The sequence below is a fragment of the Medicago truncatula genome, chromosome 4 (assembly GCF_003473485.1).
Source record: "Medicago truncatula cultivar Jemalong A17 chromosome 4, MtrunA17r5.0-ANR, whole genome shotgun sequence".
Lineage (NCBI taxonomy): Eukaryota > Viridiplantae > Streptophyta > Magnoliopsida > Fabales > Fabaceae > Medicago > Medicago truncatula.
The window spans coordinates 29,885,072-29,902,228 of record NC_053045.1 but is presented as its reverse complement, the minus strand read 5'-3'; the positions used below and the strand labels follow the sequence as shown (position 1 = coordinate 29,902,228).

The 17,157-nt window shown below is 31.6% G+C and overlaps 3 protein-coding genes across 3 annotated transcripts; all 3 read right to left on the bottom strand.

Annotated features, from left to right (window-relative positions):
• Positions 1 to 1,383: 1,383 nt before the first annotated feature.
• On the bottom strand, positions 1,384 to 4,558 carry LOC25492435 (3-oxoacyl-[acyl-carrier-protein] reductase FabG). Its single transcript, XM_013600542.3, has 3 exons — positions 4,034 to 4,558; positions 2,191 to 2,420; positions 1,384 to 1,797 (listed from the first exon to the last, which is right to left on the bottom strand). Exons 1-3 carry the CDS (start codon positions 4,344 to 4,346, stop codon positions 1,519 to 1,521), a joined length of 822 nt encoding a protein of 273 aa, XP_013455996.1. The 5' UTR covers positions 4,347 to 4,558; the 3' UTR covers positions 1,384 to 1,518.
• A 759-nt stretch (positions 4,559 to 5,317) lies between these two features.
• LOC25492432 (3-oxoacyl-[acyl-carrier-protein] reductase FabG) lies at positions 5,318 to 9,433 on the bottom strand. The gene is made up of 3 exons (XM_013600539.3): positions 8,946 to 9,433; positions 6,727 to 6,956; positions 5,318 to 5,689 (listed from the first exon to the last, which is right to left on the bottom strand). The coding sequence occupies exons 1-3, from the start codon at positions 9,256 to 9,258 to the stop codon at positions 5,411 to 5,413; spliced, it is 822 nt and encodes a 273-aa protein (XP_013455993.1). The 5' UTR covers positions 9,259 to 9,433; the 3' UTR covers positions 5,318 to 5,410.
• A 4,749-nt stretch (positions 9,434 to 14,182) lies between these two features.
• Positions 14,183 to 16,929, bottom strand: LOC25492431 (uncharacterized). Its single transcript, XM_024780989.2, has 13 exons — positions 16,846 to 16,929; positions 16,597 to 16,746; positions 16,314 to 16,418; positions 16,088 to 16,171; positions 15,880 to 15,995; positions 15,638 to 15,739; positions 15,437 to 15,550; positions 15,267 to 15,323; positions 15,092 to 15,158; positions 14,958 to 15,011; positions 14,693 to 14,767; positions 14,524 to 14,559; positions 14,183 to 14,361 (listed from the first exon to the last, which is right to left on the bottom strand). Exons 1-13 carry the CDS (start codon positions 16,903 to 16,905, stop codon positions 14,278 to 14,280), a joined length of 1,104 nt encoding a protein of 367 aa, XP_024636757.2. The 5' UTR covers positions 16,906 to 16,929; the 3' UTR covers positions 14,183 to 14,277.
• Positions 16,930 to 17,157: the final 228 nt, after the last annotated feature.

Sequence of the window (17,157 nt, the reverse complement as noted above, 5' to 3'; positions counted from 1 at the left end):
AATGAAAGTAGTATGCTTTGGATGAACCATGATAAATCTCTTATGTCATCTTCTTACCCTTGTCTCTTTATTATTTGTTTAAACACTAAACACACATTATCACAATCGTAATCCTTATTAATAAACTATCCAGAACGTTATGGTCCTTAATTAAATATAATTGCTTTCTATTTATCCAGAGTTCTCTTGTCCTTAACCAACCGTTGATATTGTGTTATCATTCAACTTAATAATTAAATTTAATTGTTTTATATTTATCCAGAATTCTCTTATCCTTAATTAACCATTAATATTGTTTTATCATTCAGCTTAATAATTAATCATATTACTTTTATCCAGAACATTCTGGTCCTGATTGAATATAACTACTTAACATTTATATTCTTCCAGAGTTCTCTGGTCCTTGATAATTATTAATATTATTTTATTATATATTTATCTATATCAGTTATATAACTATTATCCAAAACATTCTGGTTCTTAGTAAAATCGCTTAATTATTTAACTCTACTCTATCTAGAACAGTTTAGTCATTGATAAAACAACTGTTTAAAATACTAAGACACTCTAATACTATTTTTCTAACCTTTACCAAGATTTTTTTTTAGTATATTTACAAGTTAAACTTTCAGAATTAAAATTAAAAAACGGTTACAATTCACACCCCCACCCCCTTTTTTTTGTGACTTTTATTGCTACTTCAATCCAAACCGATATGGAGCACAAGATGACAGTGCAGAAACAACATCCCACAATGGAATACTTCACTTGTAACAGAATGCAGGTCATACATCCTACAACTTGCCCCTATTCACAATAAAAAAAAAAAAACCCCGAAGAATGGCAACATATAGTACAAAGGCTACCATTAGTGCCTTTTTTTCCGGCCAACAAAGAAGCATTCCTTCAATCAAACATATCACCCTCATAGAAATTTGGCATAACAAGGCATTGTCGATCAATATATCACTCTTTGGATTCCCGTCAAATGGGAGTAAGAGTGATATGATTACCGACAACGACCTATGTTTACCGTCAAAAACTGGTTTGAATAACACTCCTCATATAATAACTATAGTATGTTTAATATGTGTAATGTTGAAGATTCATGAATGGTTTGGCTTTTATATCACTAGAAGTCAAATTTTCATAATAAATTGTCCTTTTTTTTTTTTTTTTATATATTATAAATTTTGTCCTTTGGCTTCTTGGCAGCAATTTCAACCAAGTGTTGGATGAGATTGATCATAGAATTTTATTTCCCCCTTGAATATGGTTGTGTAAGAAACATGTGCTTTGTGTAAACTGAGAGCAGAAGTGGAAGAAAAAGATGAAGGGGAAAGAGTTTTCATTGCATTATGAATTGCAATTGATGTCATAATAAAAAGAGCAAAAATATCATATTTCCTATAGATTAGTAACCATGAGAACATCTTAACTCATGTTAAAAAAAAAATGTTGAAACCAAGTTTCACTCATTATATTTTTTGCCATTGCAAAGTGTATCATATCAAGTATTCATAGTGAGGAATAAATAGGAAAGCCTGGTAAGGTAGCACCAGCATCAGCAATAAATATATTTCCTGTCACATATTCAGAAGAATCATGAATTAAGTAGCGAGCAATTGATGTTAATGCTGGATTTGAAGTCCCCCATTCTCTTAATGGCACTGTTCTTATGGCTACATTGTTTAGCCAATCTTTCTTCATCAAACTTTCAGTAATTTCAGATTTGAAAAGTCCTGGTGATATTGAATTCACTCTGATTTTGTATGCCCCCAATTCCAATGCCATCACCTGTCAAATTTTTTTTATTACAAAAAGATTAACCAATGTCAGCATGCCTTTGGTTAATTATTTAAGTTCTGACAGATTATTTTAATTGATGAATATTCACAACTTGATTAAAAGAATCCCATTCATCACACATAGCAACAAGAATTAATGGATGTGAGCTTCTTGATATATTAAAGCTCTCGCATACGTACAATCTGAAAAAGAATTTTATCATTTGATGTATTGTACACAGTCTTATCAATCTCTTTACTAAACAGACTATTTCTAAAACTTAAACTCGTGACATTTGAGTCACATCACAATAACTCTACCGTTGCACCAAATCACACGAATACAAACATAAAAGTGAAAATAAGTTGTCTAATTTATAAAATAGAATTAAAGATTAATTACCTTTGTGAGCATGTTGACGCCAGCCTTTGAACAAGCATATGCAGTTCCACCGGGCAATTGCCCCCTCTCTAGGCCAGCAATTGAAGAGATATTGATAATTGATCCTTTCCTCTTTGAATCACGCATGAGTTTGCATACATATTTTGACACTAACCATGTACCTGTTATGTTTGTTTTAAACACATTGTTCCATTCCTCCTCAGTCAATTCCAAGGGTGAACTCACATTTCCTGCACAACAATAAATTAAAAACGTTGAAGATTTATTAATTAATTTTAAGTGTCTGTGGTCAAGGTTCAACCTCTAATTGGGGCGTGTAAAGAATAAAATATGTCGATAAAGTTCAACCTATATAGATTTTATTTTACAATTAGTCACTTTCAGTCACTTGGATGATATAGCTTATGGTGGATGCATCAACTGTTTGTGCCTTATATTTTAAAAAATTATAATAACTTACAGAAGCAACTTAAAAATTATTTTTTGAAAATAGCTTAATCTTATGCTTTTATCTTGAACTATATAAACAACTTATTTATAAAAAAACACTTGAAATACTTTACTTTTGATTACCTTACAATATTTTTTTCATACACTTTTGTTCTTTAAGTTTTTGCTGAATTGAACCAATCATTCGAAGAAAAGTGCTAAATTATATATATTTTTGGTTTTTCGAAATATTTTTTAAGTTTTATTTGGCATTTAAGTTTTTTCCGTTTCATTTGATCTTTGAGTTACAGACATTAGACAATTTAATCTCATAATTGCTTTTGATTTCATTTTGGTATCTTAACTTACCAACATTAGATACTTTGATCCTACCTAAGTTGCAAATATTGGACCCTTAAGTTCTATTAAGTTATAAATGTTAGACGCTGTAAATATAAATGTAGTAGTAAATTAAGGTGTAAAGAATCTAATATTTATAACATAAGTAGTTAAAATATCTAGCATTTGTAATTTATCACTCTAAAGTGTCTAATGCTTTAAATTTAAGTGATTAAAATAAAACGAAATAAATTTTAAAACCCAAAGTGTTTTCACCGATAACATAAAGAATCAAAATGAAACTATATACTTTTAAGGACTAAAGTCAAATCTTGGACAAAAATGTAATTTAGAAAGAAAAAAATAAAAACAGAACTTTACTACATATGTAGGGGACAAAGTAATATAAATTTTATGATTAAAAAAAATAGTATAAACTTTATGATTCAAAAAAAGAAAATAGTATGAACTTTAATAACTTTTATTTTGTGTCACACATTTCCCCTTTTCAATATTGTACCGTTTTTTGGTCAAGTAGCCTAGTGGTTAGAATTCACCTTTCTCAAGATGAATAAGTGGATGTCTGGGATTCGAACCTCAGCCCCTGCATATAATTATACATATCCCTACCAACTGAGCTATGCTCATGGGGACAATATTGTACCGCTTTACTACATCTCAAATAAAAAATGATTCCTTCACACAAACCTTAAATCATCAAAAAAAAATTTCTTCAACAAGAGCAATCATCAACTTTTTGATTCAACTAAAAAACAACAATATTTTTGAGACAAAAAAAAATAAAATTAATTCAGTGAAACAAAATCATATCTAAATATAAATGGATCAACGCAAACATCACCAAAACTTATGAAGAACAGATACTAACTGACACATACACAAACACAAACAAACACCAGATACGGACGTTGACACGCTGATATTATTAATAATTTAAAAATAATAAATAATGCAGTATAATTATATGTGTCGGTATCATATTGGTGTCAGACATGCCTAATCTCAAAAGTGTGGATGCTTGATAGAGCAAAACATTAATTTAAATTCAAATTACCTCTAACACCAGCATTATTGATCAACGCATCAATATGTCCAAAAGCCTCCCATGCCTTCTGCACATACTTCTCTATAGCTCCACCATCAGCCGCCACATCAAGCTCCACCGCAACAGCACGGAGCCTTCCATCCTTTCCATTGATTTCATCACACAATGACTGTAAACGATCTACACGACGAGCCGCCGCGATCACAAAACATCCTGCACGAGCGAGATCGAGGCAGAAATCACGGCCGATTCCAGCAGAAGCGCCGGTGACAAGGACAACTTTTCCGGCAAGGTGATGCCATGGTTCTAATTGCTTTGGCATGTTGAATTGATTTTGAAGAAATGAAAGAATGTTGAAAATGGGGGTTTTATGATGATTTATTGAAATGAGAAATGGGAAATTTCGGTGAATGATTGATTTGGTGGCAACTGGCAACTACCATGAAGTTGGAAGTAAATTCGTTGTATGTCTTTAAAGACAAGAAGGTGACGTTAGACTGTGACTGCTTTGAATAATGTCTTTAACGACAAAATAATGTTGTTGTGGAATAAAGATCTTGATCTCCTCCTTATGTCAAAAATGGATCCTACCCTTTTTAGATATTGTTTTAATTCATGCATCAATTGGCAGACATAATTTATTATTTATATTATATGTTCCAATCTCAACACTAGTATAAATTATCATTGAATAAGAATTTACTATATTTTAAATTTGTATGTATTTTTTTACTTAATTTTTAAAATTGGACAGTAATACGTAGATATTGCAATAATCATGGGTTTTCTTAATAACCATGAGAGCATCTTAACTCATGTTTAGAACAAAATGTTGAAACCAAGTTTCACTCATAATATTTTTGGCCATTGAAGAGTATATCATATCAGGTATTCATTTATTTTTTACAAAATCAAAACGATATTTATTCATTCAAAGTGATAGAGTACATCAAATACAAACATCGCTAAAAACATAAATGGTGAAACTGCGAACAACCTCACAACACTCAAGTTAATAGCATACAACACCAAAGTGTCTACAAATAATATGATAAAACCTAAGTCACCGAAATACCCATGCTTCCGGATCTGCAACGTTGACGCTCAAATCATTGATTGGATTTGTAATTGACTGATGTTGATCTTTCAATAGGAACTAAACGAATACCGCGACAAGACGCGAAATCAAACAACACAACCATACTTAGATGACGATATCACAAAAAACACAAAAGGAGACACTTATATGTGAAAACCACTTATTTAGATGTAGATAAATGAATTTAGGTCAAAAAATGACCTAAAACCACCCCTCCTCGTGAATGAAGAAGAAAGAAATTTTAGAGAAAAATTGGATATTCTATCACTAAAAAATTATGACCGGATTCATAGTGAAGAATAAATAGGAAAGCCTGGTAAGGTAGCACCAGCATCAGCAATAAATATATTTCCTGTCACATATTCAGAAGAATCATGAATTAAGTAGCGAACAATTTTGGTTAATGCTGGATTTGAAGTGCCCCATTCTCTTAATGGCACTGTTCTCTTGGCTACATTGTTTAGCCAATCTTTCTTCATCAAACTTTCAGTAATTTCAGATTTGAAAAGTCCTGGTGATATTGAATTCACTCTGATTTTGTGTGCCCCCAATTCCAATGCCATTACCTGTCAATTATCATTAGAAAAAGACTAAACAATGTCGGTATGTCTTTGCTTAATTATTTAAGTTCTAAGACACATTATTTTAATTTATGAATATTCACAACTTTATTAAAAGAAGAGTTATGTTATTTGAACATCCATTTGTTTAACTACCTATGTGACAACTATATTTTTATAAAGAATAATACTCCCTCCCTTTCAAAATACATGTCCATTTTGGAGAAATTGCAGTAACCAAGAAACCAAATAAATTTTATTATTTTTGATGAAAATATGTGTGTGTTTTCTATAATACCTTTAACCATTTATTATTTCATTTTATTTTTTTCTCTCTCTACAATAAATATGCAAGGGTATTATTGACAAGACAATACTTAATGTTGCATTGAAACTTGAAAGTGATAAATATTGTGAAACAAAATTATTCTCTAAAATGGACAAGTATTATGAAACGGAGGGAGCATATATTGACACGAAAATCAAAACAATAGAGAACGAAAGTTAAAATATAACGTGAGTATAAAAGAGAAAGTTATCACAAAAATATGATGAATGAAACTTGGTTTCAACATATGCACTTCCATTGGGCATGTACAAATATTGTTTGTTTTTAAAAAAAATTCATTCATCACACATAGCAACAAGAATTAATGGTTGTTAGCTTCTTGATTTTACCAATTTCTTGATAAGAAAAAGAAAAATATTAGAATAAAGGACAACAACCTGATACACTAAATCTCCCCCGTATACATTCGGTCCAAAAAAGAATCTTATCATTTGATGTATTATACATATTCTTACCGTATTTTTTATACAAAAAACTCTTTCGAAAACTTAAATCCATGAGATTTTAAAATAGATTGTCTAATTTATATGTTGAGAAAAGAGCCTATTTCTAAATCACTTCATGATTCAGAAAAGAGTCAAATGAAAACGACTTTACTAGTTACATCAAATCACATGAAAACAAATATCAGAATACAAACATAAAAATGAAAATAGTTTGTCTAATTTATAAATTAGATTTAAAGATTAATTACCTTTGTGAGCATGTTCACGCCTGCCTTTGAACAAGCATATGCAGTTCCACCGGGCACTTGCCCCCTTTCTAGGCCAGCAATTGAAGAAATATTGATAATTGACCCTTTCCTCTTTGAATCACGCATCAGTTTGCATACATATTTTGATACCAACCATGCACCTGTTATGTTTGTTCTAAAGACATTATTCCATTCCTCCTCGGTCAATTCTAAAGGTGAACTCACATTTCCTGCACAACACGACATCAGTTGGTAGGGACATTGCATAATTTATATCGGAGTTGGAGTTCATCTCAGACATCCTACTTCTCCACATTTAAATGTGGGAGATCTATCTAGCCACTAAATTACTAGACAAAAAAAATAAATAAATAAAAAAACGTTGAAAACTTATTAATTAATTAATTTTGAGTGTTTGTGGTCAAGGTTCAACCTCTGATTGAGGTGTGTAAAGAATAAAATATGTCTTGGCTATTACTTCAACAAAACCAAAACATAATACCTGACAATTAAAAATATTAAGATTCGCCACAATTAAACTGTGTGAGCTCTAGCCACTAGGCTACTTGACCAAAAAAAATATATATATTAAGATTCGCTTATATGTGCATAGCAGCAAGAACCATGGTCATCAGTGGTCAATAAAAAGTCATCCTACAAAATAATTTGAATCCCAAAAAAAACTTGATATGGCGGAGCGGGTCTAAGCATTGTAGAGAGGAAATTCGAAGATTATAAACCAACTTGGGTTGGTCTGGTGGTATTGACTTGAGATCTGGGAGTGTGCTCTTCCTCGAGGTCTCAAGTTCGATTATCTCTAGTGTCAATTTAGGTAGACTAATTTAGCTTCTTAAAAAAAAAAGAGTAAATAGTCAATTTCCCCCTGAAATTGTAAGTTTCATCAATTACCCCCCTGAAATAACAAAACTTCAATTACCCCTTGAAATTTCACAACATTAGTCAATTTACCCCCTCCGTCAAATTTTTCTGTTAGTGAACATGACGTTTTGCAAATACTCCCCCTGAAGTTTTGCACTTATGTGCAAAATGCCCCCCAAACTTAAAAATTTATATTATTTTTTCTTAAAAACAAACAATTAATAGTTAAATATTAAAGCTAACTATTAATTTTGGAGTTTGGAAAAACTACATACATATATACATCAAAATAGGGAAAAATGTGTATTTTTAAAGTGACAATAATGATTATTTCTAATAGACAAATTATTATTTTTAGAGGTTTATAAACAAATTAATAATCAGATTTAAATTTATATTTTCTCCTTCACCATCTTAGTCTTTTAACTCCTCCAACTCCTTTAACAATTTGCTCAAACCATTTAAACTACACAACCCCCAATATTAATCCACAAATCATCCCATTATTGTCACTTTAAAAAATACATATTTTCCCCCATTTTGGAGCCTATTTTGATGTATATATGCACGTAGTTTTCCCAAATTTCAAAATTAATAGTTAGTTTTAATATTTAACTATTAATTGTTTGTTTTTAAGAAAAAAATAATATAATTTTTTAAGTTTGGGGGGTATTTGCAAAAAGTCATGTTCACTAACAGAAAAATTTGACGGAGGGGGTAAATTGACTAACATTGTGAAATTTCAGGGGGGTAATTGAAGTTTTGTTAATTTCAGGGGGATAATTGAAGAAACTTACAATTTCAGGGGGAAAATTGACTATTTACTAAAAAAAAAAATTATAAACTTTATGATTAAAAAAAAAATTGCAGTATAAACTTTATGATTCAAAAAAGAAAACAGTATAAACTTTAATAACTTATTTGTGTCACACATTTTCCCTTTCAATATTGCACGGCTTCTAAAGGAACCACATCTCAATTTAAAAATGATTCCTTCACACACAAGCGATCAATCCATAAACACTTTTTTCCCCTTCAACAAGAGCCATCGTAAACTTTTTGATTCAACTAAAAAACAACAATATTTTTGTGACAAAAATTTAACTAATTTAGTGAAACAAAATTATATTTAAACATAAAGTAATCAACGTAAACATCACTAAAATCTACGAAGCACTCACACAGACATATATATTGATACGTTAACACCACTAATAATTTGAGAAAATCACATAATTTACTATAATTTTAAGTGTCGGTTTCATGTCAGTGTCGGACACGTCTAATCCGAGGAGTGTCCATTCTTGGTAAACCAAAACGTTAATTTAAACTCAAATTACCTCTAACACCAGCATTATTGATCAACGCATCAATATGTCCAAAAGCCTCCCATGCCTTCTGCACATACTTCTCTATAGCTCCACCATCAGCCGCCACATCAAGCTCCACCGCAACAGCACGGAGCCTTCCATCCTTTCCATTGATTTCATCACACAATGACTGTAAACGATCTACACGACGAGCCGCCGCAATCACATTACATCCAGCACCAGCGAGATCGAGGCAGAAATCACGGCCGAGTCCGGCTGATGCACCGGTGACAAGGACCACTTTTCCGGCGAGGTCGTGCCACGGTTCTAATTGCTTTGCCATGTTGAATTGATTTTGAATAAGATGAAGTGAAATTGAGAAATGAATGTTGAAAATGGGGTTTTATGATTTATGAAAATGGGAATGAAAAATGGTGAAGGGCAACTAGCATGATGTTGGAAGTAAATTCATCATTTCATTGTATGTCTTAAAAGACAAGACTGTGACAACTTTAAATAATGTCTTTAACGACAATGATGCTGTTGTTGAGGAATAAATATCTTGATCTCCTTCCCTTATGTTAAAAATGAATCTTACCCCTTTTAGATAGTAGGAATTAGAAAAATTGTTCAAATTTATGCATCAATTGATAGAGATAATACACTATTATATTAGTATTATTGATTGATTAACAGATTTATGGAGGGTTTAGTTCGAAAGAAATCATTGTACGTAGTAGTATACAGCTTTTGTTTCGGCCTGGTGGGTTTATCTTTGAATTTAGTATATTCTAAATTTGTATGTATTTTTTTTATTTAATTTTTTAAAATTGGACAGTGATACGTAGATATTGCAATAATCATGGGTTTTCTAACAACACCATATATACAATTAGATTGAGTTTGATGATATCACTCTAACACACCATAATTCTATCATATATATTTACTATAAACATCCTATGAAGCTATTTTCAGTTGGCGCTGATATAATTTTCCCTTTCCCCTCTTCTTTTTACACAACACATAAGACCTTCTTCGAACGTTATTCATCATTCGATCTCCATCTTACCCTCACCAAACTCATCTCTCTCCCGTATCATCATCTCGCCCTCAATGATGAGATACCAAACATCATTCGCCGAAGTCTGTTTTGGGTTTCTTTTGTGGGTGTTGTTGCCTTAGGTGGCTTTGGTGTTTTCTTCTCCTCTCTTTGCATTGATGTTGCGCACCCTGCTCATCTGGTGCTTGGTTTTGCGCTTTAATAAAACTTAGCTGTTTCAAAAAAATTGATTGCTATGTTGTGGTCTCTATCCAGTTAGTTGTGTCTTTATTTGTACTACTTATAAGGATAGATACAAACATGGAAAAAGATTGATCTTGCGTATTACTTAACATTGTTTAACATACATACAAAGTTAATGAATGATGCATTGCTTGTAATTGGGTCACTATCTAATTAATATCACAATACAAATTTTATCCTTCAGTTCTTTCAATAGTAGACATTCCTGACCATTTGACTATTGTCATTTCCTGTAGATGTGGTTCGAAATGCACTGCGGGGTATGCTAGAGGTTGGTGTACAGTACTATAAATCCAGCAGCATACCATGTTTCATTTTTTTGTTTTGTATTCCTACATTGATATCTATTCAAATCTTGTTTGACTTGATGCACTATGAAAATGCATCAAGTTACCTTAGTTTCAAACCAATCAGGTGATTCTTAGTTTCTTACCTTCTATTTACACTATAATCTTTCATAATCAAGTTACCTATATTTGCAGAAAAAGATAGCTTTTAATTTTGAAAATATTGATCAATCTTGATTTATGTTTCTGAAAATCTTCATTATGTTTTCTAATGAAAAAACTATATTACTAAAATGGTTAGATTTTCCAGAAGGCAACAATATTTGATATGGATAGTAATTGTTTAGATTCTCTTAAAGGCTAAAGTTGCTCTTACAAAGCAACAATAATAGCTACTTGAAATAAGTTTTATTGGTGTTAACGACTGGGTTGCAATTGGTCATTTGTGTCAAGGGACAAAATGATAACATTGTTCAAATCCTTGTGGATCCTAATTATTAGGCTTGCTTGTTATTTCTAGAATGAGACATGACAATTTTACTTTCTCTTTTTAAAATTTTCCTGTTTACTTTCATTTTCATTTTACTAGATACTAAGAGATTCTTTTATTGTGTCAACTAGTTTTTTGGACATTATTATCTCCTGATCAAAATGGAGTTCACAGCTCAACAGAGACTTCACAATCATTGTCATTTGGGTAAGTTCTTGCATATACTATGCATTTTCTCATCATACATAGACAGTGTTATTATAACTTCAGAGTTTATTTTTTATATTGTATATTTAGTGATATTTGAGTAATGTTTTTTTGCAATGCCCCCGTCGAATTAATGTTATTGCCTGTGAATAATTTGTAATGCGATATATGAAAAAGATCATCATAGGAAATGAAAATATGATCCCCGTAAATGTAAGTGATTTTAATTATTATTAATTTGTAATCATATTAATGTAATTTAGTTCTAACTCAATATTTTTATTGATTTATACTTGAAGTACTTTCCTGACCATAAATGTCGCACCTACTCTAAAGATAAGTTAACTTAGGTCAAGGATGATTGGGCTACCTATGTGGTGGATGATGCTTTCGGTGAGTTTTTGCTCTCTTTTTCTTTGTTTTTATTTTTTTTATTTTTCCTTGGTGTACCCTTTTTTCTGATAAATAAAAAGAAATTTGGTAAGCAGAAAAAAGTAATCTATTAGCTATAATGATACACAACTCAAGAAAATAAAGACAATGTCTAATAATTTCATATAAACATATGACTTAAATGTTTGACTTTTGAAAGCTGATGATTCTATTGGTTTTGTTATTAGTAGTTGTTAGCTATAGATGTTGAGTTGGTCTTAGTTAATATTTTGCTTAGAAACTATCGAGAGAAAAGAGTTCAAGGTTGTTCGAATTAACTGTTTAGTTGACCTTTACGGTTTTACTACACAGTTTTGACAATTCAATTCGTTCGATTTTGTAAATGCAAAAAACTGAACCATTAACATGTGATATTTAACTTATATTTTTATTTTACAGTACATAATATTTATTCCATGAAACATAAAACCAATAAGTTGTTGTTCTTCCTAACTAGGTGATTGCATATGTGATTCAGTTTGAATTAGAAGGTTGAAAGTGTTGGTGTTAACTTGCGGCTATGAAAGATGGACAATGTGGATTTTTTTTGTTTCAGCAGCTGTTGCGTGCAGGTTGGAAAGTACAATTGGTTTGTGAAGCTGTTACTAGTTTATGCTGTTGTTTTGTCCTTATTTTTTGATTTAGGTGGTAATTCTTTAGTTAAGGAAATATGAGTAGAATATTTGTTTGAAATATTGTTTTTAGCGTTGTTGGTTTTATCTACAAATTTGACTATGTAATGCCCTCTTTGTTATGATATTTGTAGACAAGATTTTTGGATTAATACAAATTCATTGATCATATTACATATGCAATGCGTAATTGCAATGTTATTTGGTATTGGAAATTGAATGTAGTTTTTTAACCATTGTTTTAAAATTCTCAATTTGAAAAGAATATGGCTGCATTTGGGTTACAAACCAATCATCATAATGACTGTAGCCTTAAAAAAGAAGTGGCCTTTCAATAGCACTTTGTGTATGAAAAGCTATTAAAAATACACAACTTATGATAGCACTTTTAAAGGAAGCGCTATTAAACATTGCCTGAATCCTATTCAATAGACCTCTCTGTTAGCGCTATAATGATACTACAATAGCACTTTCAAGAAACAATATTAAACACCATGCTTTTAATAGCACTTTAAAAGTGCTATTACAGAGGATGCACTTACAATAGCGGCGCATTTAATAGCCCTTTTAAGTGCTATTATAGGTGGAAAAAAGTGCTATCAAACAACTTTTTTGGCGTAATTGAAATTTGGTGCAAAATCAAAATTAGGTACGTTTTGATGTATGTTTTGAGGACGTTGGTTGAAAAATTGATTTGGATTTAGATAATTGTTGGGATTTTCGTAGTTATATGGGTAATTAGAAAATTTTTGGGTGTTGAAATGGTTATTATTGGGATCCATTTCACAAAAAATAAGATTAAAACTTCACTTAGTTTGCTAATAGAAAGATAATAATAAGATGAAGATAGTGAAAAACTTGATTTTTTTTTTCTGTGTCCAAATCAAATGATCCAAGTCTCTATTTATAGAGAAAAAAAATCATGAATTTTGGTAATTTTTTTTTTTTTTAATTAATTTACAACGAAATAATTGAGGTCAAATTATTAAAATGATAAGAATCCGGACAACCAATTAAAACGCGCCACGTGTCCTTATCTATCCAAAAACCGTTTCTCTCTCCGAGCCTCTGACCGCTCACGCGCCTTGTCGGCGCGTGTGATGCACGCGCCCGTTTTGGGCCAATTTGCTTGCACCGCGTGGCAGGATTAATTGGTGTTGAATGTATTCATCTTCTCTCTCTTCTATTCCCCCATTCAACACACATTAAACAAACCATTGGAGACAAAGAAGGAGTTGAATGGCACATTAAACATACCATTGGAGATGGTCTTACAAGTCTATTGAAGTCAAACTTCCTATGTTGTTACTCGCTCCGTCTCATATACGTGGGACTTGTTTGTAAAATGAAATTGTTTTAAAATGAACGACTCTTGATTTTTAAGATATTATTAAATTATTTATTTTCCAACTCTACCATCTAATTAATATTACATTCATCACTTCAAAATTCAATATATTTCACCATACATTTATGATAGTGGTGATTACACCAATACAAGATAAAAGATATTTAAGTAAAACTATTCACTCTCATTCGTTTATACATTTTTTTAAATCGGAGTCAATTTATAAAGGGTCACTCACTGCAAGACCGATGGAATATTTTCAAGAACTTGGACGTGCGTATAGGGGGTGTAGAAGTGGTTCCAAACACATGGTAATTATTACCATTAAAAAAATTATAATCAAGTGATGCGTACAGGTAGATCCATTTAAGTATTCAAAAACAAAGTTATCTATTGTGATGATCATTTTGTCTTTAACTAACGAAATTCTGTGGTGCTACTCAGATACCAAGAGACTTTCCAATCTTGAACAACATACAATACTATGAGCAGGTTTTGGTTGCAAATTGAGTGCAAAAGACAACCATTTAATGGCAATTTTCTTGAGAAATGAGCTATAACTTTCTTTCCTTTGATAAATATATGTGTATGCATCTGTAAATATAAGTAAAACATGTACACTAGAATTAGAGACTGTATATGTTAACCCCTCACAAAACTTCAAAGTCCTTTAAGATACATTTTATCAGCATTGGTGAGACGTGCTTGAAATTCTGCCCACTCACTCCTGCATCTCGTTTTCACCTGATGTACAAGACAAAAATCATAAACTCATTGTTACTAGACAAATTCAAATGTGGTATAAGAAGAAAAAATGAACTGATTTGAACATTTTTTACGTGAAAAATGTACTGTAAATACAAAGAGTTGTGCGAGTAACATCGTTTGCGTGTAAAATATACATACCGCGTCATATTTATCTTTTCCATCGTCAGCTTCTCCCTGAAAAATTGTACACATATATCTCAGAAAAATTAATTTAAAAAATTAGCTGGTTGAAAGGTTTGTCAAGTTAGGATTTATCAGAGAAAGTATGTAACCACAAAAATGTTGTAAGTTAGTGATAATGACTAACCTGGTCACCAAGAGAAGGAATTGTTTGATGAACAATCCATTGTGCATCCACCACACCAATCTTTTCATGTGCTGGCTGCCAAATACCAAACAAACACTATAAGGTATTGAAGGGGACCAGAAAATAACTCAGAACAAAAATTCCTTCAATAATTCAAAACCATGAAAACAAAAGGGTTCTAATTTTTAAAAACATAGTTAAAACCATTGAATTCATTACAATAATTAAGCTCAGCCATGTATATAAGAGAGAAAAATCTTCTGACCTCTACACATCTTCTGAGAGCAAAATCCAATCCCCATCCATGCACTAAATCATTCTACAAGCATATGTTTTGTAAGCTCATCATGCAATTAAAAAATTTGAATCGTTACGGGTGCTTTGAAAATCATAGCATACCTGAATCATATGCCAGACGCAACGCCAAGCTTCTCGAGAAAAGACTGGGGCCATAATTTCTACAAATCTAAAAAAAAAAAAGGAACTATTATCATGATAGCCTAATGAAAATAAAGCCTATCGAAAAAGTTAAGTTACATTTAAAATTTGCATCAAGGAAGAAGAAAGACCATACGCGGCACAAGGAGGCAAATCTGGACTACCACACCAGCCCGGTTTCTCATCTGTAACTCTTTTCACCAAGAAACATAAAAATGATTAATAGCACATTTTGAAAGTATGGCAAAGGGAATCTCAATAGAGTAATGATTGAAATTAGAGAGGAAAGGAAGGTTAAAGACATACTTGTGAACTTCGGTATCATCCCTCTTCTTTGTCATCTCCCAGGTGAATCCACTATTGGCTCCGAGTCCCGGTTGTGAAATCTCCAAACCATGTTTTTCAATCAGCTTAATATACCTGGTACATAAATACAGCTAAATAAACTAAAAATTACATCCAATGAAAAATAAGAGCAGGATAGAATAGATAAGAAAAAGAAGATACTCGTCTCCATTGAAGTTGTCCAGTCCTAGATCTTCGTCCCATATAAAAATGTATTCATACGCTGCCACAATATCAGGATGCAAAAACCTTTTAGCATACCACCTGCATAAAACAGTATAAGAAGTAAAAGCTTAGATATGACAAACTGCTTCAAGAATTCTCAAGTTTTATTTAAGAGCGAAAAACCTCAGCCTGTACATTGTCAACCAAAAATCGAGGGGAAAGGGATGAAAAAAACATACCATTTGGTTTGTTTCCTAGCACTAATATGGATTACTTTCTTTGACCATTCATATCGATCCCATTCACTAGTTCGTCCATCATAATGAAAGAGCAAAATGTCAAAATCATCCGAGAACTACAGAACAATATGATGGTTGTTAGTACTTTGAAGACAAATATGAAAGGGTGAAACATCGCATATTCAAATATATAGTACTTCTTTATAACCTTTTTGACAGCAGCATCAATATTTTTTCTCTGATTATAGCCAACAGTGAATGTTACCAAATACTTTGGCTTTTTCTTCAGATCCTATAAAATTCAGGATGTCATAGTTAGTTTAATCATTAACAAGATATCGATAAATTATCTGCAACGCTTGAGAGCAATTGTATGTTTCAAACTCATCTTACACGACTTTAATTGTATAGTAAACAACTATCACCGATCATACCTCACTAGGCTCACCCCATAATCTGCGCAAATACAAATCAGATTCTGATACAACAATTCCCGCAGGTAGTGATTCTGCTCCACGAGGATTCGTTGGAACATACATCTGCAAAAGTAACAGTTTCCAATCAGGCTTGATAATCGTTTTTCTAATTATCTTCATAAACGGTATTCCTGCAAACCTAAAGTAAATATAACATATAGTGGCAAACTAAATGAAATCCGTAGCGGCAATACAGTATAGAGCCATTGTAAGAGAGAAAATTACTAGTACTAAGCATGACCTTAGGTAATTTCATGGAGCCAAGAAATTCAATACGCTTGGTTGAAGATTTGTCATCTATAGTTAAAGATTTGTCTAGATCAGCTGAAAATCTCTCTATTTCAGCTATAGGTACATTAAAAGAATGTCCAAAGCCTGAAGATAAGTTAATCTGAAAAATTCAAGAAATCAAAATTGCAAGGAAGTACATTAAAAGAGGATGTTAAATTCTCCATACAACATTGATGATTCAAAAGGTGCAAAATATTACCTTAGTCAAATGCAAAGGTGGAATGGAAATACCAATAAAAACTCCAAAGGCAATTGCCATAATTGTTGTAATGATAGCCTTGGTACCACCATATAGTCTTTTTACCACATACAGAATAAATAATGAACTAAATTATTGAATTTCTATACAAAAATGCTCTTCATTATCAGAGAAATGATATTTTGACACAAAACCTGACTGCAAAATTGACACCAATTTGGATGATTAATGAATATAACAAAATGACACGACTTTGAATGTCATTAACCACAATTTTTCCGAGTTCAAATATTCATATATCCATTAATATTT